General features: G+C 46.9%; 1 protein-coding gene across 2 annotated transcripts in view; it reads right to left on the bottom strand.

The window, feature by feature from the left end:
- Nucleotides 1–2110: 2110 nt before the first annotated feature.
- The window catches only part of LOC307081852 (rho guanine nucleotide exchange factor 28-like), a 40291-nt gene continuing 18436 nt past the window's right edge, over nt 2111–23965 (bottom strand). For both annotated transcript variants that reach the window (XM_079745211.1, XM_079745210.1), the window contains 29 exons: nt 21864–21985; nt 21232–21632; nt 20114–20279; nt 19434–19548; nt 17530–17572; nt 15890–15979; nt 14991–15117; nt 14185–14323; nt 13875–13930; nt 13627–13684; nt 12725–12854; nt 12370–12509; nt 11848–11988; nt 10503–10753; nt 9827–9952; nt 9537–9654; nt 8999–9253; nt 8372–8448; nt 7812–7990; nt 7470–7567; nt 7117–7308; nt 6752–6859; nt 6250–6380; nt 6106–6153; nt 5722–5820; nt 5452–5616; nt 4386–4637; nt 3234–3687; nt 2111–2885 (listed from right to left, as the gene is read on the bottom strand). In XM_079745211.1, coding sequence (XP_079601337.1) covers nt 2698–2885; nt 3234–3687; nt 4386–4637; nt 5452–5616; nt 5722–5820; nt 6106–6153; nt 6250–6380; nt 6752–6859; nt 7117–7308; nt 7470–7567; nt 7812–7990; nt 8372–8448; nt 8999–9253; nt 9537–9654; nt 9827–9952; nt 10503–10753; nt 11848–11988; nt 12370–12509; nt 12725–12854; nt 13627–13684; nt 13875–13930; nt 14185–14323; nt 14991–15117; nt 15890–15979; nt 17530–17572; nt 19434–19548; nt 20114–20279; nt 21232–21632; nt 21864–21985 — 4469 coding nt within the window. In that variant the 3' untranslated portion in view covers nt 2111–2697. The remainder of the gene's footprint in view (nt 2886–3233; nt 3688–4385; nt 4638–5451; nt 5617–5721; nt 5821–6105; nt 6154–6249; nt 6381–6751; nt 6860–7116; nt 7309–7469; nt 7568–7811; nt 7991–8371; nt 8449–8998; nt 9254–9536; nt 9655–9826; nt 9953–10502; nt 10754–11847; nt 11989–12369; nt 12510–12724; nt 12855–13626; nt 13685–13874; nt 13931–14184; nt 14324–14990; nt 15118–15889; nt 15980–17529; nt 17573–19433; nt 19549–20113; nt 20280–21231; nt 21633–21863; nt 21986–23965) is intronic.

A 23965-nucleotide genomic window follows, 5' to 3' on the forward strand; every position in this document is an offset into this window, starting at 1 on the left:
GGTCGGAGCAGATTTTTCGCTGGTTAAGTTTTGAACATAACCCGGTTTTGGGTATTTAAACCCGCGTTCACCGCAGATTTCATGTGTTCACAATGGTATGCCCTTTTGATAAGAGGCATGTTGATATCGGAGCGCAAATTATTCGTGCAATCCAACGGGAGCGATTAATAAAACCACGGCTCGACATCTTGGCATATCCGGATGACTTTTTGCTGGAGAGATATAGATTCTCGCGCAAATCTTTAATATGTTTTAATAGCCTTCTCCAGCCTTACATAGCCAACACTACCAATCGAGGACCTGGCCTCAGTTCACTCCAGACTATTTGCGTAGCCCTCCGTTTTTGGCAAATGTTTTATCGATAATGTTGGAGATGCTGAGCACATCTCAGTCCTTTCAGATGACCCATCCACGTCCGGACCAAGATTTTCATCGGCCTCCTATCATACAAAGAGCAATATTGGCTGAGTACTATATGCCGAGAGGCGCTTACAAGAGAAAGTATAAAATAGTCCTAACGGACTTGCATCCACTGGAGAATGTTCGATCGTAGCCGGTGGCTCCATTACAAGCACTAATCCATCTTGATCTGTGAAGTTGATGAATTGTCACTTTTAGGTTTTCTACCCAGTTACCAAAAAAAACATTTGTAACATTTGCGCTGTGGCACGCACACGGTTTGCATGTGTTACTTCGAAGACAAACAAAATCTAAAATACAAGAAAAACAGAAAAACCTACATTCAACAAGTGGGGTACCCTCACATGGCCCCTGACTCTCTGAGGAGGTACCTCCAGGTACCCCCTCCGTGCCAGGGCGCCCTGAATTTATGTCTATTGCCAGCTCCTCCACCGGGGTCAAGACAATTTGAGGGCCAGATCCAGTCTGCCGACTGTCGGCCTTTTCACGATTGGCTTAAAAAAAGGGCTTACTTAAATGCTGGACTGACAAAATATACCAATACGATGGTGGGAAAAGCTTACCAGTTTGTATGATGTTTTTATACTTCATTTTTACTTGATCCGCTGACCGCTTGGGAGCCATCGGAGTAGGCTACATATTTTTTTAGAAAAAAAGGGTTATGTGGTAGGAACTTTAAGAATGCTTAACTGGGATATTAATAGATTCATGTCTCAAATATAAGGATCATGCTTTTGACATGTAACTAACGCATTTATGCGGTCAGCGATCCGCTGCCAGGCTTTGGTTCTCTGGGTTGCAGAGGCTTTAGCGTTCCCTTTTCTTGTGATAATGTCCTTCTCCTCGTCATAGCTCTCCAGGATAACCTGGAGTTCCATTACATTGAAATAAGCGGCCCGTTTCGCCATTTCGATCAGGGTTTCCATGATCCATACATCACGTCATTATAGGTTTGGCGTGGACGCGCACAACCCTGTGTTAACCAACCCCGTGTTGATTGAACTAATGCATAACCCGTGCGGTGGAACCGACAGCTCTGGTTTAGTTAGCACAGGGTCAATCAACCTAGAATTCAGCGTTAACTCTGTGTTTGATAAACCTCCGTTCGTGGAATACACCACTGGATATGGCTCTGGTTGGCGAGCCATCGCACCACAAGTGTTTGGATTGTATTGAAAGCCTGGAGCTGAAGGATGTCGGGGGAAGGATGATCCTGGCCTAACCAGAGAATCATGTTAATTATCTATCACAATATGTCACAATAAATAGTCACATAATGTAATCAGCCATTAAGAAGTAGATGCAAACGTACCAGCTTCAATGCAGCCTCCAGTTATTTGCATACGATGTTAGAATGTATAAAAACAGCTTAAGAATTAAAGTTTTTCTCAAGTCCATATTTCACGAATTGAGCATTCAACTTATGAACTCAAAAGATTTATCACAAATGGATCACGACAGTTTAAACGGGTCAGTTGAGGTGCCAAATGTTGAAAGCCTCGTCCTACTGTTGTGAAGCAACAGCAATACTGTTGCTTCACAACAGTAGGAAGGGGCTTTCAAGGGAAGAGATTAGCAAATTGTTGATAAACAAAGTTTGAAACACACACACACACTAATTATAATCAATTCATTTCAGCTTCAATATTCTTTATAATAGTTACATTGCAGGTGTCTTTATTCAATTTGTATTTAATAATATAATATTAGACATTTAACGGTGAAAAAGCATTAAAGATACAAATGTCAGTTTTCAATACCATGTGCGTAGTAAGCCTTTTCCCATAACTATACATATATTTAAAATGAGTACATCCAATCTTAAATATCCTGTCCTAAAGAATTCTGTCAGAATTTTGACAGAGGGATATACTTATGATAGAAAGTTTACACTGGACAGGGTTGTTATCATCTGCATACATATAAATATATAGCAGTAAGTGCTTATGGTATCCGCTACATCAACGTTACAGAAAACAGCAATCTGATAAGTGCAACAGCACAGGTCACAAGAAACATTTAACTTCCACTGCATGGACACTGAAGCACAAGAGCTGATTTGCTTAGAACTTGTTTTTGATATAGAGGCACAAGAGGTAACGATTATATTGATCTTTTAACCCGAATGGCAAGTCGGCACAGAAATGAATAAAAGGCACAAATGTATTATTACTCTGACAGACCAGTACAGACATACACACACACACACACCAGACCCACTAACCCCGTCCTGTTAGGGCTAGCTTCCAGTCGTTCTCATCAGTCCTTGCAAGACATTCAGAGGTACACAATGTTCTCTTCTCCCTCCTCCCCGCTCTGTCCATCCAGAGCCAGGTAGGCCTGCGGGCTGAGGAGCGGGGTGAGTGAGGCAGAGGAGGGGTAGTCGTCCTTGTACAGCCCCAGACCTGTGACCCCTGGCCTCCAAGACCCCTGAGAGACACACTCCAACTGGGGGCTGAAGTCAGCTGATATATATATATATAAAAGAGAGAGAGAGAGAGAGAGAGAGAGAGAGAGAGAGAGAGAGAGAGAGAGAGAGAGAGAGAGAGAGAGAGAGAGAGAGAGAGAGAGAGAGAGAGAGAGACTCATTATCAAAGTGCTAATTGGTTTGATTCAGGTTGGAAAACACTCATGCTACCAGCTGATCCACCAATATTTAATGGGTGTGTACATAGTAAAAAGAAAGCAGTAAAAATAAACAGCTCTTTTACAACCCTCGTTCTGAACAACACAATAAAGAGAACTGAAGACAAATAGCACCCAGTAAATAAATAAAAACGACTGCTAAACACAAAAATTCTAGGTATGCTTACTGCCGCCGTTGTTGTTGTTGTGGAGCTGCGTGCCTCGCCCCGGCGTGCCGATGGAGCGGCTGCGACCGTAGCTTATGGAATGTCTGCTGGGCGGCGGTGGTAGCGGCGGTGGGGGCTTGGCGAGCGCCTGGCTGAGGAGTGTGTTGAGGCTGTTGTAGAGGCCGGGGCTGTGGGCGGGGCTGTGCAGCGTGTTGAGGCTGTTGTAGAGGCCGGGGCTGTGGAGCAGAGTGTTGTTCTGGAGTTTCCTGGGCCCCGCAGGGGGACTCTCGTGCTGGTGGTTGCTGTGGTGGTGGTGGTGGTTGAGGAGGGGGTGGTGGTGGTGGTGCGCGAGCAGGGGGTGGTGGTGGGGGTGCTGGTGGTTGTTCCGCTGCAGGGGAGGCCGGAGGGGGGGCGCCTCGTTCTCGTGCACAGAGCAGCTGCCGTCCAGGCTGCCGGAGCGACTGTGGACTGACACCTGGAGAGGAAGAAGACGAGAGGAATGAGATGAGGGAGGAAAAAAAAAGGAGGATGGAGGTGAGGAGAGTGAGGGGGAAAATGAGGAAGATGAAGATTGAGGAACAGGAGATGAAGATGACATGGCAGGGAAGAGACTTATGAAGTCCGATTTTGTATGCAGAATATTGTAAAAGCACACAAGCCTACATGATGTTTATGTGTATGTGGGAGTGTGTTCCGATGAAGGCTGGTTTAAGCAGCCACACCTGGCCGAGTCTGATTGGATTCTGGGGTTGGGTGAGGCTGCACACCTGTTGCACACTGAGTTATCAGTGTGCACCGGTTCAATGAGCCATCTCCCCACACACTGGGGATGGGAGAACTCCTGCATGGCAGCGCAGCACCTTTGCCATGATCATTACTAATAAACCGGATTTGGCATCGCCACCCTGCACGTTTGTTTGGATGAGCACAAGAAATCAGTCACCTAGGTGGCGTGTATTAACGGACATCGCTACAGTGTATCATTAAATTCAGTAGCATTAATAGTATCGTTACATCCAAACATACCCGGTTTGTCCCACCTTCTTGAATATGGCAGTTTGTTGGTGTTTGTATTTTTTTCTTCGATCGAGTTTGGTTCTGATTCCCAATCCCTCCTTTCCCATTGCTCTCTCTGTGTGCTTTATTTCACTGTCCGTGCGTTCCTCCTTCTACCTGGTATCCATCCAGTGGGATCATGACGGGCAGGCTGCTCTGCCGGCTGTGTTTCCAGCTCTGGAGCAGCAGCTGCTGGGCTTCCACCCTCTCTTTCTCCCGCTCCACGCTGCGCTGGCCTTCCCACAGCCGCTCCACGTTCTGCTGGTATTCCAGCAGCTGGGCATCCAGCTCCTTGCGCTCGCAGCGCAGCCGCTCCGCCTCTAAGTGGCACTGTTGCTCACGCTGCTCGAGCAGCAGCTCGTGCTGGGTCTGGAACAGCACACAGGAAGACTTCTCAAACATTGGCTTGGATATGAGATAGGGGTGGAAGATACAGCCAGCTGATGTGTTGTAGGATGATCACAATGGGTTTTTGGGTTGCGAAGCCTAGCAAAAAGGGCACCTTCACTTGATGACTTTAGCCATTCAACAATTGCGATTCACGTAAAGTCAGCGTCTACAAAGCTTATTTTATCCTTTTATCCAAGCTAGGGAAGTTACACAATTCATGATACAACTCGTCAGTTACATTGAAACCAACTGTGTTATGAACAACATTTCATACTTCTACACAACCGGTGTGTCATGTGTGTGACACACAATTGTATATATGTGGCTTTCAATATAAAACATAGTGAAAGGATTTCAGTGTGTATCAGTACATTTTCAACATTTCAGCCACATTTAAACAATACTGTGATACTCATAACCATGATCAATATGACCCTGATATGAAATGTTTGTACTGTTTCATCTCTAACTTGCTAAAAGGCCAATCTGCAACCGCACCGCTAGATGTAACTAAATCCTACAAACAGCACCTTTAAGAACTTCTTAATGCAAAGCAACGCTCAAACATGACCTTAAATACATGATATGCCACTGAGATCCTAACAGAAAAAAGAAAAAATGTATTCCATTTTAATACGAGGATTAAATCACATTTTTCTAATTTGCTTAGAATGGTGAGCGTCCTAAAGGGCCTCAGAGGAACCACTTGTTGATCACTTCCATCAGCGCTTATCTAACAGGCGGGCATGGCGGCTGCTTGTTATGGAGAGGAAAGTAGACCAGCATAGCGTACCTGTTGCTTGTCACGGGCTAGGCACTCACGGTCCCACAGCTGCTGGTCCTGTTTGAGCCTGGCGTGGAGCTTGTGCACCCCGTCTAGGTCGTCCCTCCTCCTGTCCGAATCCTTCCTCTCCGTGTCCTCTCTCTTCCTCTCCAGGCTTCTCTGTTTCTCATGATCCTGGAGCAGATGGGTGACCAAACATTCTCATTTAAGTAGTATGGTATGTGCTGATATTTTTAGGTTGGGCCTTTATAGTATGCTGACGCTGAGGATGATGCATACCTGGTTGTTTTGAAGAGCGATGCGTGGTTGTGGACGTGGTCCTTCCATGCGGAGGACTTTCTGGACTTCATAGTAACTGTCTTGGAGTGTAACCACAGCCTGCGAACACCAGGGGGAGACTTATACTCACACCACGGGCTACTGAATGGTGGTTCACTGTCGGTGGAGCAAAGAGAGTCCAGACACTCTCTTAGGGCAACACTAAAGATGAACTAAAGATCAATCAATGATGTCATGAACTTGATTCCACAGTAATATTTACAGTTTTTAATTTGCATAATAAAAAATAAATACATGGAACGCCATGGACAGTCAGGGAGTAAGTCCAAACTACAGGCTAAACTTCTAATAGCACACTTATCTACATTTTCCATAACTACTCACCTGCAGGCTGTAGAGAAGCTGCGTCAGACTTTGGACACTCTCTGCTACCTACAGGACACACAGTGTTACTGCATGTACCTGAATCAACCCAACGCAAAATGTTGAAACAAATGAAACATAAAAAATTAACTGCAGTGACCGCACCGTTGCTTGTGTGCCATTGACGTCCCCGCCCTGCTCAGTGGGTGAGTTGCACAATAATCCGTCAGGCCCTGGCCAGTCGCCGTCGGACATCAGGGAGGTTGAGCTCACACTGAGCGTGCTCAGATAATCCGCTATGGTAAAAAGAAAATTAAAATGAACTAATTAAGGAGGCAAATAAATTACTGGTAGATAGAAAGTAAATGAGATGGACCGTTTTGTGTGTATCATAGTATTATCGTATTATTAATTGATAATTTTCTTACACTTGGCTACATTAAAAAATGTATACCCCTTTACCACTCACTGGTAAAATATAATTTATGCACAGGAATAATGCTGGAAATGCTTTGTATTTCAAAGCACAATATAAAATAAGATTCAAATAGGTGAAAGTAAAAAAGAGCAACCATGGACACCACAACAACACATTCAATGTATCCTTCGGCTACACCTTAAATGATTGAAGCGAGATAGAGTAAATGAATAGAATATATATCAGTACGTTCAGAGGGGGACTCCTGGATACTGCCGTGGCTGTTGTAGCTGCAGTTCTCTGGACCCTGGCTGGAAAAGGCTTCCCCAGCCTGCAGAATATTCATCAGCCTCTCCGCTGTGTAAGACATTAACCATTATTAGAGTAGTTTAGAAAAGAAACACCAATTTGACCCATTTTTCATGCAGAATAGATTTTATATTTTCACTCTCCATTGGTAAAAACTACACAGTGCTTAAAAATCAATCGATTCCGGTTTCTTCCAAGTCCAACAAGCAAGGCCATGGCTCTCATGTATGTAAGATACTTAAATGTAATTTTGCTTGGCTGTTCCTTTTCTGACAAACTAGCTCCACCCTTCCCACCCTCCTCACCCTCTTTCACAGCGGCTGTAAGAAGTGTGGAAGCCTGTCTTGGTGTGTCGGCGTCAGTCTCAGGCGACGCCAGCAGATGGCGCTGTGTCACTGGCTCTCCTGGTCCAAGCGCTAGTTCCGTAAGCTCGGCATAGAGCTGCAACTTCTCCTCCAGGGTGCTGCATATCTGCTGGTCCTGGCTCAGTAGAGTCTCTGCAGAAAACACATTTGAAAACACACAGTTGTTCATAATGTGTTGTCTAATTTGGTTTTGCTTTCCATCTAATTCAAAATGGAAATGATGAGCATATGTTGTGTGGATTCACCAGCAGGGATATTGAATTTACAGTGTGGGGTTGAATGTTTTTATTGACCTTGGAACTTTTGAATCTTCTGAACTCTGGCCTCGGACGCTCGCCTGGCTTCCTCTGACTCAGTGCTGCGCTCCTCCTCCTCCTCTTCCTCAGGACAGCTGAGAGACACACACACACACACACACACACACACACACACACACACACACACACACACACACACACACACACAGAGCAGGTTGTTACGTTTGGAATGGAAACAGATGGATCAGCACAAACTAACACACACACGGACTGCTGCAGACTTGGGTCACTGCAAACACACATGCAGCCGCGTACACACACACACACACACACACACACACACACACACACACACACACACACACACACACAGCCCACCTCTCCACAGCGTGGCGTATGTGTCGCATCCACGCGTTCCTCTCCTCCCTGGTCGCCGTATGAACCTCGTACATCTCGGGCCCCACGGAGGAGGCAGAGATCAGGAACATCCCTCGCTCCTCATTGGCTACCTCCCTGACGATGAGCTTCTGCAGGGGGATGACGGGCGGCTTCTGGTCCTATAGCACGGAGGAGTGTATACAAACCCATTCATTGGCTGAAGGGAACTCACATTCACATTTCTGTATTGAACCAGAAAGGGGGGATTGTTGTTAAAGAAGCAATGTGTACTATTAAGCCCCTCCCAGTCAGTCGGAGGGCAACTTTCAGAATTAAAGGAACTAAATAACTGCTGTCCACTCTGGCTGGCTGGCCCTAGTTGGATGTTCAGGAGTGTGGATGGTGAGATGAGGAGAGAGATACAAGCTGGCCAGTTTTTTCATTAGTAGAATATGCCAGTTACACTATGTGATTGCATGTACAAACCAATTCATCAGCTGGGGAGATGTCCGTCTGAAACGCGTGCGTGTGTACAGTTTCACATGACATGCTGAACGTACCACGGCAGCAAACACAAAACGTTGGTCCTTCTCTTGTAGGAACACCAGAACGTCTGTGAGCAGAAGAGCCAGCGTGTCTATGGAGGGAGGGAGGGAGGAAGGTAGAGAGAGAGATTTCAGATGTATTAGAAATAATGCCCACACCAAACCTTGGCAGGCCATGGTCACACACTTTCCACCCTGACCCTAAATTCACTTTGCTTCTTTCGCAGGACAAACATACAATATGTGTTGCTACAGTATTTGGACATTGCTGTACATAGATAACATTCTCTTCCTCCCTCTCCGACCTCACCCAGCCATCGCACCCTCTCTCTTCTGACCCCCACGCCTCCCTCTCCCCCTTATCTCTCTTTCCAACCCCGCCGCGTCCTCTCCCCCTTATCCCTCCCTTCTCTTCTCTTCCTCCGCTGTCTCTCCCTCTCTATCTGTCCACCTCTTTCTCCGTCCCTTTCACCCCCACCCTCCCGCCCTCTCTCCTCTCCCTTGCCCATTTCTCTCTTCCTCCCTCTCTATCCACCCTCTCTCTCTCCCTCCCTTTTGACACCTCTCCCTCCTCTCCCTCCTCTCCCCCATTGCTCTCCCTCTCTCTACCCTTTCTCTCTCCCTCCGTTTCACCCCTCCCACCTTTGAGCCGTCCCGTGGCGGTCTTCCAGTAGACCAGGCCCTTGTGCTGCAGCTCACGCTGGGGGCTGCGGAGGTCCTGCTTGCGGAACACCTTATCGTTCTTCAGCTTGGCCAGGCTCTTGTTCTCCAGGCGCCCCAGCACCTCCTGCAGCTCCTGGTCCTTCTCGAAGCGACTCACGCTCAGGTCCACCGCCGTGATGATGTCACGGATCTGGAACAGCGCCCGCGACAGGTCCGCGTAGTCCTGGCTGCCCTCTGTGTGAGTGTGTGTGTGTGTGTGTGTGTGTGTGTGTGTGTGGGGGGGGGGGGGGGGGGGGGGGGAGAAGGACATGTTATGACAACGACGCAGCTGGGCTTGGTTATTGTGTGTTATGATGGTATATTGTACATAGGAACGATCATGTTGACAATATATGCACACACTGCCATGCATGCAGACATACACAAAAGAAGCACACACAAAAAAAATACACACACACACATACACAGACACAGAGACAGACCCATAACACACACACATACACCCAGCGCGCCCTACCCTGCGAGTACTGCAGTATCCGTTCTAGCAGTACTGGGTACTTGGTGATGCGCTGAGTGACGAGCAGGATGAACTCTGGCACCTCCCTCCGCTTGACCAGTGACTTATTGCTCTGTTGCTGTGGAGAAACCAACATGGAGTGGAAGGTTGTCACGCCAGAACATCACGCAGACAGACACAATCTCCTCTCTTTTAGGCCGTAGCCAAAAACATGTCCAACCAGGGGCATCAAATGAGGGTCAATGGTGAAAGGCGGAAACACTGGTGCGACGCTTGTGACGAAGGCCTACCTTGACAAAGAGCTGGAGCTTCTTGTTCTGCTGCTGCAGCTCTTTGAAGAGGTTGACCGCCTCCGTGTGGTGGCTGCAGAAGTCTCCGTACAGCTGCTTCATCTTCTCCGCATTCTCCTCCGAGAACTGAAACGTCAGCGTCCAGCGTGAGCGCGCGCGCGTGTGTGTGTGTGTGTGTGTTGGTGGTAAAATTGCAGTCAGGCATTTACATTTTTTTTGTTTTCTTTGCATGTTATTTTGCGGATATATATACTTTTATGTATGTGTACACACATGTGTGTTTGTGTGAATGAGTTTATTTTTTCACATCATGTGTTGTATGCATTATATAGCTATTTCTGTCTGTGACAAATACACACATATATATATATATATATATATATATATATATATATATATATATATATATATATATATATATATATATATATATATATATATATACACATATACACATATATATATATATATATATATATATATATATATATATATATATATATATATATATATAAATAAACATGTGTGATTATACGTGTTTAAGTAATACATACGTACACATGTGTTTGTATATAAATATATTGTGTTTACATGCCTTCACCTCCCTCCCTCCCTCCCTCCCTCCCTCCCGGTGTGTGGGGGTGTTCGGCGGTGGCCCCCCGTGCTGCCTGCTGACCTGCTGCAGCAGGAGGTCCCCTATGTTCTGGATCAGGTAGTTGCGGGGCTGCTGGGCCTGGGAGCCGGCCTGACGGCGCTCCTGCAGCGCCCCGAACAGGTTCCTGTGGAAGAGCAGCAGGGGGTCCAGGCAGGGGAAGACCCGGGCCACGCAGGCCCAGTCCAGCTGCAACTCCTCCAGCATGCCCCGGCGGAACACCTCCGCCATGACGGTCAGCGTCTGGATGTGGTGGAGCTCCGTCTGCATCAGCTCTGGGTGGGTTGGGGGGGGGGGGGGGATCTATTGGTTAAGGTCATCATGATGGGAAAGTCACCCAGGACATTCAGCCCATGACCGGGAAATTCACCCATGATGGGGATTGAGGGCGACACTGCAGAAAGTACAGTAGTAATAAGAGAAGATATCAAAAAATAATATAGAATTATATTAGTTTGAATAAATAACCATAAAATGTGTTCATATACACAATAAAATGTATACTATTAATCCTATTCTGTATTTTAGAAAGGAATACCTTGAGGCAAATATAGAGCCTTATATACACCTTTTTAGACACCAATTCAGACAATAAACACAGAACTTTATACCACAAAAATATACATCCATCCATATGCATCCATATATATATATAAATGTATACACATTCAGTTCAATGTGTATTCAAACTTTATTGTGGTACTGCATCACTTCCTCCTCCTAACCTTTATTGCCTACAGCAGCTAACATGATTGTACTTAAACATTAGTGAGAGACACACAGGCACACTGAATCAGGGCTGTGTCAAACAGCATTGTTTTGATCCCAGGCAGAGGCATGCTGGGATTGCTTGACATCAACGGGCAGGGCTCCTAAAATGAGAGTTTCCCCAGTGTAGCGTTCCATAAACAAGGGGACGTCAGTTCTCTCCAGGAACAATCCCTTGTCCTCAGGAACGAGGATGTGGTCATGTGTGAGATGCTTTGGAGCATAAAAATTAAAAAGCGAGATGCATGGGAGCATAAAAATTACTACTCTTTTGTAGGCGTAGTATTGTTCCAAACAACAGCCTGTATTCTGAGAATGAGGAACGTGGAGACCCAGAGAACACGGGTATGTTACAGAAAGCTTAATGCGAAAAGCTTAATGCGACACATGTCTCTTCTCAGGCTGAGCCAATGAATGAAGAGAAAGAGGTTTCCCAGTCAAAAGCAGTATAGATGTGAATATGAAGTCACTCCCCGTCACCTATCAAACACATGCATGTGTGTACACACGCACACACACACACACACATGCATGTGCGTGTGCGGACACACACACACACACACACACACACACACACACACACACACACACGGTGTCTCACCGTAAATGACGTCCTGACGCTTGATGGTGCGTTTGTCATGCAGCCGGCAGTACTCTGAGCTCACTGCCAGACTCCAGGATTCCACCTCCAAGCCCAGCAGCACAGCTGAAAGCTCACTGAACAGGGGCGTGTCCACTGGTTCTTCAAGCAAAAATAAGAACATAACCGCTCGTCAGTCATGTGGATGGCAAACCGCTGCCTTGGGTCTCTTCTCTCCAGGTCTCTTAGTGGTGTGGTGACACTGGCCACTCATATTAAGTGTTCCCTCAAATGTAGCATACGGCTGAGAAACGCCGCTGACTGGAAGTTTCAACCCTCGACGGTGAACTCAAAGCTGTCACTCATTAACGACGACAGCACAACATTGAAGACATGTATTTGGTTTTCAATGTAGAGAGAGACGTTTGGCCTCACTTCCTTTGGAGCACACATAACGGTGAATGGGCGTAGCAAAGACGGCGGGTGCAACGCAGCGTTTAAGGTGGAGCCCCCGTGTCATGTGACTCATCGTCACGGCCTCACCTTCTGTGGCGGTGGCGGCGACGGGGTCGCTGGACGGGGGTGTCGATGCGATCTGCATGGTCTCCTCGGAGAGAGAGCTCCGGCTTAGAGAAGCCGCTCCAGCCTCAGCGTCCACACCCGCTACGTCACTCAGACGCCGGCTGGCAGGATCAGGAAGTTAGAACATTAGACTCGGCTATTTCATACGTCAACACAGTGCGTGTGCTGTATGTTTATGTGTGTTTTTTATGTATGTTCTGTGAGCATCAGTCTGCAGGTCTGTGTGCAGGTCTGTGTGAGCATATCTGGGCATGTCTGCGTGTGCGTGTCTGTGCTCGTATGTCTGTGTGTGCGTGCACATAATGCAGCAGACTACCTGCAGTCTGTGGAGATGGAGAGGCTCTTGGAGAGAGGAGCCGTCTCTCTCTTCTCTCTGGTTGCTGTGTTAAGAGAGGAGGAGGAGGAGGGGGAGGAAGAGAGGGATGAGGAAGTGTCCTTTGCAGAGTCTGGCAAGAGGGTTGTGGAGAGAGAAAGAGCGAAGGGGGGAGGGGGGGAGATGATGGGGGGCAAATGACAGGAGGAGGATTAGGTCAGACGCTGGCGTCCCTGCGATTCTCAGAACAAATATCCTGTACGTCTGTTTAAAGTTTCAACGTTTTGTTTATGCCGAGTGAAACGGCTGCTTTATTGTAACTCTGTGGGGAGGTCTGTGTTTGTCAAGGTTTATTGTTTAACTGGGCAAGGGAATCATGTCAATAATCGTAAAGTGTGTGAAGCGCAGTCGCACAAGCTATATATATATACACACAGATTATTCGGTGTGACTGGCACACACTTATAAAAGTCTGTAAAAGACTGAATGAAAACACACAGCTTCCCAGTAGGACACCCTCTCTTTCAGTTAATGTGTAATAACCCCCCAGACTCAGTTCACTATATGATTACCAGAAATGTGCAAAAACATCCAAATAGTTGTGTGCACACAGGCAGACTGTGTGCATAACCCCCCCCCACACACACACACACACACACACACACACACACACACACACACACACAAAGCCCCCTCTGCACCGGGGAGGGATATAGACGTTACACTTTAACCGATAATGCACAACAGGGTGGGAGAGAGGAGAAGGGGGAGGTATCATCCCTAACTTTCTCTGTGGGGGGGGAGGGGGGTGAAGGGGTGGATGGACAGGTGGATGTAGTTGGAGGGTCGTTAGGACGTAGCATGAAGAAAGCATTGAGAAGAGGGGTATGCGACAGCGAACTCACTCTGTGGGAGCGTGGAGGCCTTGCTCTTCGTCGACAGTGCATTCTTGTCCTGCGGTTTCTGCGGATGAACATTAAAAGGGCACGAGGGTCACACTTTGGGCATCGCACACTGTTTGCTGGGACATCGATAAAAATCTGAGTTTGACGCAGGAGAACAGTGTGTCAGAGGAATCCAGCGTGAGAGAGTTTTGTCATTGTTGTTGTGTGTAATGGGATGGCGTGTGTGTTGGCAGAGGAGGGTGAGTCACCTTTCCACAGGGAGAGACGGAATCTCGACAGTTCTTGTGGACAGTCAGGGAACAGTCTGTGATGAAAAGCAAACACAATCAAACGATTGGATGGATAAGCAAGCAAGACCCACTCAATCAACAGGTGGTTGGCAGAACATTTCCCCTTTCAAACAAAAGCCTAACTGTTTATAGTCACGTTAGAAGAAAAACATTGTTGACATCATTACTCAAAAAAGAAAGAAAACATTCAGCTCAACGTTCATGATGCGTGTTAGCGACTACACAGACGCTAAAAATAGAGTTGCCCTGGCCCAGAGAAGGTACTCACTGAAGCACTGCAGGAGGTCCTTCCCAGGAACGGGCCGGTCACAGGCCACACAGACTGAAAGGCCCGGGGGGGCGCTGGCAGCCACAAACTGGTGCCCATTAGCACCTCCGGTCTTCTCCTTTCCCTCCTTTACCTTCACCTAGAAACCAGTGCAGGGAGACCCGCTGTTTAACCGCGCTACTGGGACGAAACACAACGGGCCTTGGCGGAAAATACAAAAAACAATAAAGCTGAGAGAATGACGGTACTATGGATAGGAAGAGGGAGGCACATCACATCCTGGTAGGGACAGCTGTTGGAGCGGAGCGGTCTGTGTCACAGGGGCCTCTGAGTGGGCTTATGTCTATTGACTTGGTTAAGGTCCTCGGAGACCACCGCTAACGCAATGTTTATTTTCTTATCAAACTTTTACAAGGACGTCTGAAGCATGCCCGCGTGTGTGTGTGTGTGTTTGTGCGTGCACGTGCGTGTGCACGTGCACAACACTCCCGTGGACGTTGTGTGTAGGAGTGAGAGAACGGTATGATGGAATGTGTTGTTGTGGTGGCTCACGCTGTGCTGGGGGTCTGTGCGTTATGTAAGAGGATATTTCACTGCGTCCCGTTGCTAAGATCTAAGGACAGGGAATTTGACCCTCTCCCCCAAATAAAAGGCCCTGCACACGGACAATGGCTCAGCGGCCCTAGGAACCTCGACCGGTGTGTAAAAAGGGTCTGGGTGAACTCTTTCAAGACCCAAGACAGAGCTTTCCCCTCGCTGGATCCCTGGGGGGCTGTGAGGTGCTGTAAAGGTGGAGGCCTGCTCACCTTGGTCTTGCTGCGTGTGCTCGACATCCTGCTCTTCAGGAAGCTGAAGGTGCGGCTGACTTTGTACTTCTCCGACTCGACCTTGGAGGGGATTATGTACTTGTCCCACTCCTCCTCATCCTCGATCCTGTAACGGCGCCCAAACATGTCGACAGTCACCAAGGGCCCGTCGGGCGGCGTCAGACGTTGCCTGAGCATCAGTGTGTATTGTGACAAACCCATCAAGCGTTCTCGTGGTTATGATGCAGTTATGATACAGATACATTATGAGGCGGTGAAGCTGTCTTGCAGTGGGTTGCTGCTGATAGATTTCATGCGGTCACAAGAGGAATGTCCAGCCTGCAGTGTTTCCAGCACCCTGGGGCGGCAGGCCATCACTCTTGAGGACATGCTTGGCATGCTGGAGAGGTTTCGTACCGACAGCTCAGCCCCCCTACCAGGTCTAGTCTGGGCTATTTATAGCACGACCTTGACGAGATGCAATTAAAGAAAGGCTCACTCATAGAAACCTACGTTAGGTAGAGACTAGAGACTAAAGACTGGAGACATTCCCGCTGGAAGGCGAGCGACCAGAAAGGACCCCGTACGGCCCGTGCCAGGTGAGTTGTAGCAACAAAACCATGCATTAGTTGTGCATGGTTGAAAACATTCTGCTGTGTTGTAAAGAGGGGAGGCCGTTAGTAAAGTTTCAACCATGAACAAGAGGCGTTGATGTGTAATCCAGTCAGGCATGAGGTAAGGAAAGCGGTCGTGGTGGTACTGGAAGAGCTGAGAGGCTCTGATCGTGGTGAGAGGTGTTCAAATGGGTTAGGTCTGACCATAGCATGCGTCAAGGGGGCTGGGAATCTACACACATGCATGTCTGCGAGAGGACGTATTGTTATGCGATGATGACATACTCTTTGAGGAACTCAGTTAGGGTAAGGTGTTGGATGGACGTGCTGCCCTCCTCCTCTGCGGATTGGGCCCGCTTACGGAAACCCAGAATCCTGCATGGATATACAACACACCTTAGGTCCGGCTCCTCTGTCCTACTGCTGGAGCTCCCTCAACAACCGTAGGCTCAACCCACTCAACAATGTCATTGATGGCTCCATTAAGAAAAACTAATATATATATATATATATATATATATATATATATATTTCTTCTTTTAGAATCTTTATTTGTTTGAGGTTAAATATATTTACTAATCTATATACATATGCCTAATATTAAGGGGTGAAATGGTATGTTTATTTATATTTATTAATTAGCTTATTTTATACATACATTTTTATTAGGAATCATCCTACTTCCTACAAACTCAAATGTTAAGACAGTGTTGAGTTTGTTTATAAATGCATTATAGAGATACATATAAGTATGTATCTTCAAATTTAGGAGGGGGGGGGTAAAGTAGTATTTGTGATCTTGCACAGCTCACATATTTATATATATATATACATATAAATAAACTTATATGAAGATTTAGTAAATAGTTAATTTAATTTACACAATATCGTCTGGGGAGATTTACGGCAATGCATGTTGATTAGCAAATGAAATGTAATTAGAGCATGATAAGCCAGTTAGATGAGATAAACGACAGAAGGGACATTACCGGCCTGTGTGGAGGGAAAATAGATACGCTATGAATGAAATGTAAGCTGGTTAAAGAAACGGTAGAACGGCAACACAACACACAGTGATCTCTGGCCTTGACCAAAATCAATGTTCACATCGATACCTTCGATTACATCTGAAGCTAAGCGGGAATGGTGGCAAGAACCAGAATCTGTTTACTCAGGGTTATTTTGAGGTTGCAATCAGAGTGTTTTCTGGCTTCTGGGCCTTGTAACAGGAAGTATGTCACATCCTGCCCTGCCAGACCCTGACCACTGGTTTAATGTTGGAAACTGCAAATGAGTGTGTGTGTGTGTGTGTGTGTGTGTGTGTGTGTGTGTGTGTGTGTGTGTGTGTGTGTGTGTGTGTGTGTGTGTGTGTGTGTGTGTGTGTGTGTGTGAATATATGCATGTGAATGTGTGTGCATGCACGTGTGTATGTGTGTGCATGCAAATATCAGTGTGTGTGTTAGAATGTGAAACAGTGTGTGAGAATATGTGAGCGAGAGACTGTGTGTGAGTGTGTGTATGTGCATGCATTCAAATATCAGTGTGTGTGTGTTAGAATGTTTAACAGTGTGAGAATGTGTGAGAATGTGTGAGTGAGTGTGTGTGTGAGTGTCTGTATGTGTGTCTGTGTGTGAGCGAGTGTGTGTGTGAGTGTCTGTATGTGTGTCTGTGTGTGAGCAAGAGTCTGCGTGAGTGTGTGTATGTTTGTGTGTTGCTCATGTTTGTGTGTGTATGTGTGTGTGCGTGGGTGTGCATGTTTGTGTGTGTTAGTGTGTGTGCATGTGAAGGCAGATCCAGGCAAACCTCAAATCTGGTGGACAGCATTGTTGCCCTAAAAACGAGAGGAAGTCTGTTGTATAGTTCTACAACCCCACAGAGGCTTGACAATCTTTCCAGAGGCCGGTGAAATTATAGACTAGCTTTACCTCTTGTCTCTGGTTGTCTCCGTCAGGCTGTAGGCTCTCTGCTCTGAAAACAAAGCAAAGGAAGGAATAACACAGGACCAGTCAAAATATGTAGCTCATTTCGCACCAGGCCAAAAGGGAGACTTGCCAATCATTTGGCGGATAACAGCCACCATTTCCAATTATGATGATTAGAGCGAGAAAGAGAGCGAGCGAGTGAGTGAGCAAGCGAGAGAGAGAGATTCTACGGAGAGGCAAAAGGTAAACAAAAGATTCCCTGAAAACTCCTGGGTCCCGAAGCCCCCCACAGAGACAGAGGAAGCAGGGGAAAGAGACTTCACTGGAAAAACAGACAAGGAAGTGAGTGGGAAAAAAACAACAACAGGGAGTAGAGAACAAATATCCGAGATGAGAAACGCTTAGATTTTTCTCTAAGCAGAAGACTATGCAGTTCTGGTAAGAGCATTTCTCTGAAGTCTTAAATCATAAAAACCTTTGTATTTCAAGCTGGCAGATTTTGGAAGACATTCAAATGGTTGAGTTACGCATGTCAAGATTGGTTTGATTCATACAAATTTTCAACAAAAATAAACTTTAGAGAAACAATCTGTTCTACTGTTTCCAGCATTCAGAATTAGCACATCAAAGCAGCACTAAACACACTCTACCATTAACCCTTCAGCAGGGCAGCAGACAAATATCACATGACTAGTATGCCATTCTAAAGCTTTGTACTCTGTATGGCTGTTATCCCTATTATGTTTAATGTATTAAAGAGGATATTTCCAACACTGTTTTGGCACAATTCATTCTACAGTACAGCCCTATAAAGCAAAACAGCACATTGTCCTTCAGGTCACCCCAAAAACTGTTGGCCCACCACGCTTGTTATTCTCTGGATTCGCCTTGCGCCTGACCGTGACGTTATACTTACTAACTTGGTTAAGACGAGAGAGGGCTATAGAGAGAGAAAAGGCCTGAAGTAGAGAACGCCCGCTGATGCTGATTGTCACATCTACACAGGACAAAAGATGACCTCTCTTAGAGCCGAGGTGCTCACTAGCTCGACACACACACACACGCAAGCACAAACACATGTCACACACACACACAAACAGGTGCATCCACACACAAACACAGGCACAAACAACGCCCACTCAGCGTGATATAATTAAAGGCAAACGTCATAATTGTACAACTTCTAAGGTTTCAGAGTGGTACTAAAGTCCATCATTAAAGATCTAAGACGTGGTGCAATAGTGATTTCATTAATTGTTAAAAATATCAAAAAAATAAAACAAATATATATAATACCAATAACAAGGTTATATTTGATCATTCAATATTATTACTTTATACATCTGTATGACTGAGCGTGCGCACAACAGAAAAATGTTTTGTGGTTGCAGATGGCTTCCATTCTCCGAATCCAGAGACGTTTACTGGGGTGTCAGGTTCCTAGACCTCTGCCTGACCATGCCAGTTGAACGGAGATGCAAGCATCTGGTTCATTTGAATAACTGGGCTAACCTCAAAGTATTAGCTGAAGCTTATTGTTGGCTTCCTACCGTGCACTGCTGCTTATTATATCAAGCACCCTTTATAGCCCATGACCATAGCCTAACGACCATGTCATGACTATGCAGCCCATACTAAAATACACAAAATATACTTTTGGGACCACCTTGAGGGATATACACGGTGCAAGCAGCACTCAACATGTGCCTGTTTTGGCTTCCAAAGGTGAAAATGTGCAAGTAATGGAGTGCAGCCAAAGGTTTGAGTGATTTATGAAACCTGTCTGCGTGCTTCCTTTTCTGGACATGTGCCCCATTTGTCCCTTTCAGCTGCACGGCTGCCCCCCCCCCCCCCCCCCCCCCCCCCCCCCCAAGAAACAGAAAGGCATGGGGGAAAAGTTCACCCACCTTCTGCCAGGTCAGAGATGGCTGCCTCTCGGTTTAGCAAGGGCCTGGTCGGCTTGGCCTTGGGGGAGGAGTAGGAATAGGAGCGCAGACGGACCTCGGCTTCCTCCTCCTGGGGCTGGAGACACCGAGGAGGAAACGGGTGAGGAGTTAGCTAACGAGGAGGTGGAGAGTCAATCTGAACCTGTGGTTCTCAACCTGTTGGGCTGACCGCTCACACTGACTTTAAGTCGGCGGGGTTACATACGGTGTCTTATACATCATTGCTCGGATATGATTGCAGTTTTCACACAGAAAAAGTGTCACACAAGAATCGGCAGTTCAAGTTTCGTTCTGGTCTCGGTTTCCTGATTTATCCCTGGCAGGGGTATTCCCTGAATGAGAAATGTGTTATTTTTTTTAATCTAAACTTAGACTACTGAGTAAATCACACAAAATTTCATGGTCCACTTGAGGGCAACCACTGGGCAAGACGATTTCTGAAGAAACCCGCACTACAGCCCTACAATATGGCAACTTTGAGGATGTGAGAATGGGATAATTCTCAAGTAATCAACTCAAAAAGTCTTGCGTTGTCTTTTTCCTATATCTAACTCTCATATTCATAAAAAATATATAATTTTTAAAAAGTGCTACATACAAGTTGAATCAATTGATTCCGATTATTTCTCCAAACTGTGTACCTGGGTTGATTTGTGCGTGCTGTCGGAGAGTGACTGGTTAAAGTCTTGCAACGTTTCGCCAGAGCCCTTGTCCTCTGCTGGGGCGCTGGGCTGCTGCCTTGGACACACGACAGGGTAGGAATGGCAGAGGATATCTTCGTCACCGCTCCCACATTCCACACTGGGGCTGCTCACATACAACATTGATGACAAAATGACAAACAGACGTGTGGGTCAAACAACACAAGCTTTGAAGTATGAACAGGCATTGTTGTCGTCATCAGCATCATCGTCATCGTCCTCTCCACACAGAGCGGTTCTGGGTGTCTGTGGAATCTATGCCCAGCCTCACTCGATCCTGCCGCAATACCTCCTCCAAAGTCTTCTTCCCAGCCATTACTGCGCTCAATGTGGCCGAACCACCTCAGTGTGATTGTTCACAGCACTAGGTCCATGTCCTGGATGCCGAGCATTTTGAGGAGAGAGTCTGAGCTGACCTCATCCCTGGCCTTGATATTATCGTGTTGGGTCAGGGATGTACTGCAACTGAAGGAAGTTTCACGATCCAGGGTCAACATTGTCGTTTCCCCCAAAAATAAAAACCTTGTGAGGGCCGTGCGGGAACGGAAAGCGTTGGTAGGACGGTACTTTGAAGTCACGCCTTTCTATTGAATTATAATGAAAGAAAACAGCTCCATTGTGACTGGGTCTCCGAAGGGTTTTACAGCAGGCTAACTGAGCAGTTTATGTCAAAATTGAATAAATGCTGGAATATGCTAGATTGTAATACATCTCACTCTACAAGTAAAGAAGAAACAATATTTTTGTCATTTGCAAGGAAAAAAATATGAATCAAAGCGAAGGCACTGATAGCCGCTTAAAAAAAGAAAGAAAATAAGTTCCATGACCTTTATCTTCCAGCTAACAAAACAAACTGATTCATCTTTGAATGCAGCCTTCGCGTGCTGCTCTCAGACCTTTTTGTTCAAACAAAGTGGTCAGTGGCACTCAGCGCCCCGCATTTTCAAACACACTAACCGCATTTCAAGTGCTTATTTACGTCTTCCAATTTCTGCCTGAAAAAAACGTCATAGACCCAGCAGATGAAGAAGAAGAAAAAACAAAGCCAGCGGCCCTACCTCAAGCTCCGGACCGTCTCTGGCAGGCTGATGCCCCTGCGGTGCAGCCCGGGGGAGAGAGGCGCGCTGGGCTGGGTCTGCCGCCTGTGTCCCTCGAACAGGCGGAAGGCGGAGGCCAGCGGGGAGGAAGGAAGGGACGGGGAGGAAGCGAAGGGAGAGCGAGGCGAGGCCGCGGGGGAGGACGGCATCCTGTGGTGAGCCCCGACGGGGGGCTGTGGTGGTCCCCCCTCTCCGTTCTCCAGGGGTGTGGACGGGCGTCCGACCTGGTGGCTCTTGGAGAACGGCGAACCCCGACCGGGGCTGCCCGCCTGAGTCTCACAGCCGAACCCGTCTTCCTCCTCCTCCTCTTCCTCCTCCTCCTGCTGCCCTGGAGAGCGGTACTTTATGTCCACATCATCCACCTGGAAGGGAAATTCAAACCAAACAAGTAGATATAATGAAGCCATAAAACACAGAAGCGGACTAGGAAGCGTATTCATGGTTTGCAAACCTCTGAAATTCGTTATTATTGTTCGGTGACCAACCTGCCGGCTCCCCTTCAACTCTTCAATAGTTGTGTGTTATTGTTCATGTCAAGATTGATTTAAAGACCCATGATGAGGTTGCTCTTGTTATCTGAAGTCCCCACTCACCTGGTCCACCAGCATGGCATTGGCGTACACTCGGTCTTTGCCATGTATCATGGCCGACAGTCTGGTGGCCGCGGCCGAGGTAGAGGACGGGGCCTGGTGTTTCCTTATCGGCTGGCCTTTCTCTAAAGAGCCACAAGCGAGACAGAGAGGGAGGGAGAGAGAGAGAGAGGGATATTACAATTTGGGTTTCCTAAGCAATGGAAAGTAACTTCAGACAAACAAAGGAAGTGACATGGGCTTCCTGGGAGGTTGCTTGCCATTGTTCCAAGATTAAAACCCCCCCTTATATGTAAATGTGTGCGTTTCAGCCCTCCGTTTTTCACATGAATGCGATTCCCCCGTAACACGGACCGCGGTGTTCATAACATGTGAGCCCCGTAATGTGTCGGCTCCACCCTGTTGTCGTTATGGCAACTGAGTGGAAATTGACTCTGCTGGAGGGAACACAGTGGCATTATGAGCAACACTTCCTTAACAGTAGGGACACTGTGGCCAGGAGCCTGGCCCCTGAGGCTCCTGCCTCTCAAAACACAAACAGTCGCCTGGCGGGATGTTACGGCAGGGCTGTGTGTTAGGAAGTGGTTCAAAGAACACACCATGTAAACAGAAAACATCACGGCTCCCGCCACTCAGCATGCTGGGCTGTACCCAAAATAAGAGGCAGATTCGCAGTGCATGAAGTTTAGGTATACATTGATAAAGTATGAGTTAGAGTTAGGGTTTAACTTTGAGTACGTCTTTCTTCTCTAACCCTACTCCCTTTAGTTAAATGTTGTTTAACAGCTAAGTTAAAGTTTATGCTTCTCTGCTTACAGCCATCGAGGGCACAAAGGTAGTCAAAGACATGGCTTCATCGTCTTTGATGGAGCAAGTCGCTTACTATGAAACAAGGCATTGCTAGCACCACATGCTAAACTAAACAAGCTAAAGCCATTGAAATGAAGGTCAAGCATTTAGCTATAATGAATGGAAAAGTGAATTGCATTGTATATGATTTAGCCTTACCACACTGCAGCGCAATAACCATCAAGTCCCCCCCCCCCCAAGCAGAAAATTCCCAAACAATGCAGTCATGATCCAGCGATGGCGCCAATGACATCGAAAAGCATGTCTTCTTTTCCCCATCTTCGGCAATGCTTCCTCTCTGCCTGAACCAGTGTTTCATAAACTATGCGTGGGGATCCATCTGGGAGTGGGTCATGTACTGACAATGCAAAGAGGGAATCTCAGAAAACTCGAAACTACACCGATATTGTTGTAGTTGTAGTTTCGTTAAAGGATGACCAATTCCAGTGTTCCGAGTTTTTCGGCGTGTGCTTGTGGTTGTGTCCGACGCACACACTGAAAAACTGGTTCTGAATAACCCCTGGCCTTGCTCATCTAAGTGGTCATGAAAAGAGTAAAAATGAACCCATCGTTTATCTACGTCTCCAAGTTGCTGTCAGGGAGGTGAAGGGAAGGCAAGCGCAGTGTTCGCAGCACGCAGTAAATCAGACATGCGATTGGCTTGGTGCTTTGTTTAGGGGATGGAAGACCATCAATCTGAACCGGGGGAGTCGAGTGGCGGTACTGATGAGGACACCAGATGATATCTGCTCTGACCGACATCAAACATGGCGGGAATAGAGCGCAGTGCACGTACCGCGAACCACAACAGGATGCTAAAGACCACGCTCCACTCCATCAACGGCCCTTAAGCAGCCCACGTGCACCACTTGTAAATCTACTTAAACGACCGTTCACTGCGGTTCGAGTAGCAAAGCACTGTTCAAGTTCACAAAAAAAAAAAAACGCCTTATAAGCTTGAGCACCGATTCACAATTTTGACTCAATGATGGTTGACCTTCGACGTGAGACACTGCTTCGGCACGTATCCACATTAGTTCTGGTCCACCTCAGATCCGAAGTGGTCGGAGTAACTGGATGTGGGTCAGAAGGCCGCTTTAACCATGGAGAAGACCCCGGGCTTAATATTTGGGTTTTGGGGCCACTCCAAATCCAGGGGGGGCCATATCGTTCACACACTTCTGACCCATAAACACCGGCTCGGTGAGCATTACTGTCAGCCACTCGGATCTGTGTATAACATTTGTCCACCGGGT

This window comes from Pollachius pollachius (assembly GCF_949987615.1).
Source record: "Pollachius pollachius genome assembly, chromosome: 1".
NCBI lineage: Eukaryota > Metazoa > Chordata > Actinopteri > Gadiformes > Gadidae > Pollachius > Pollachius pollachius.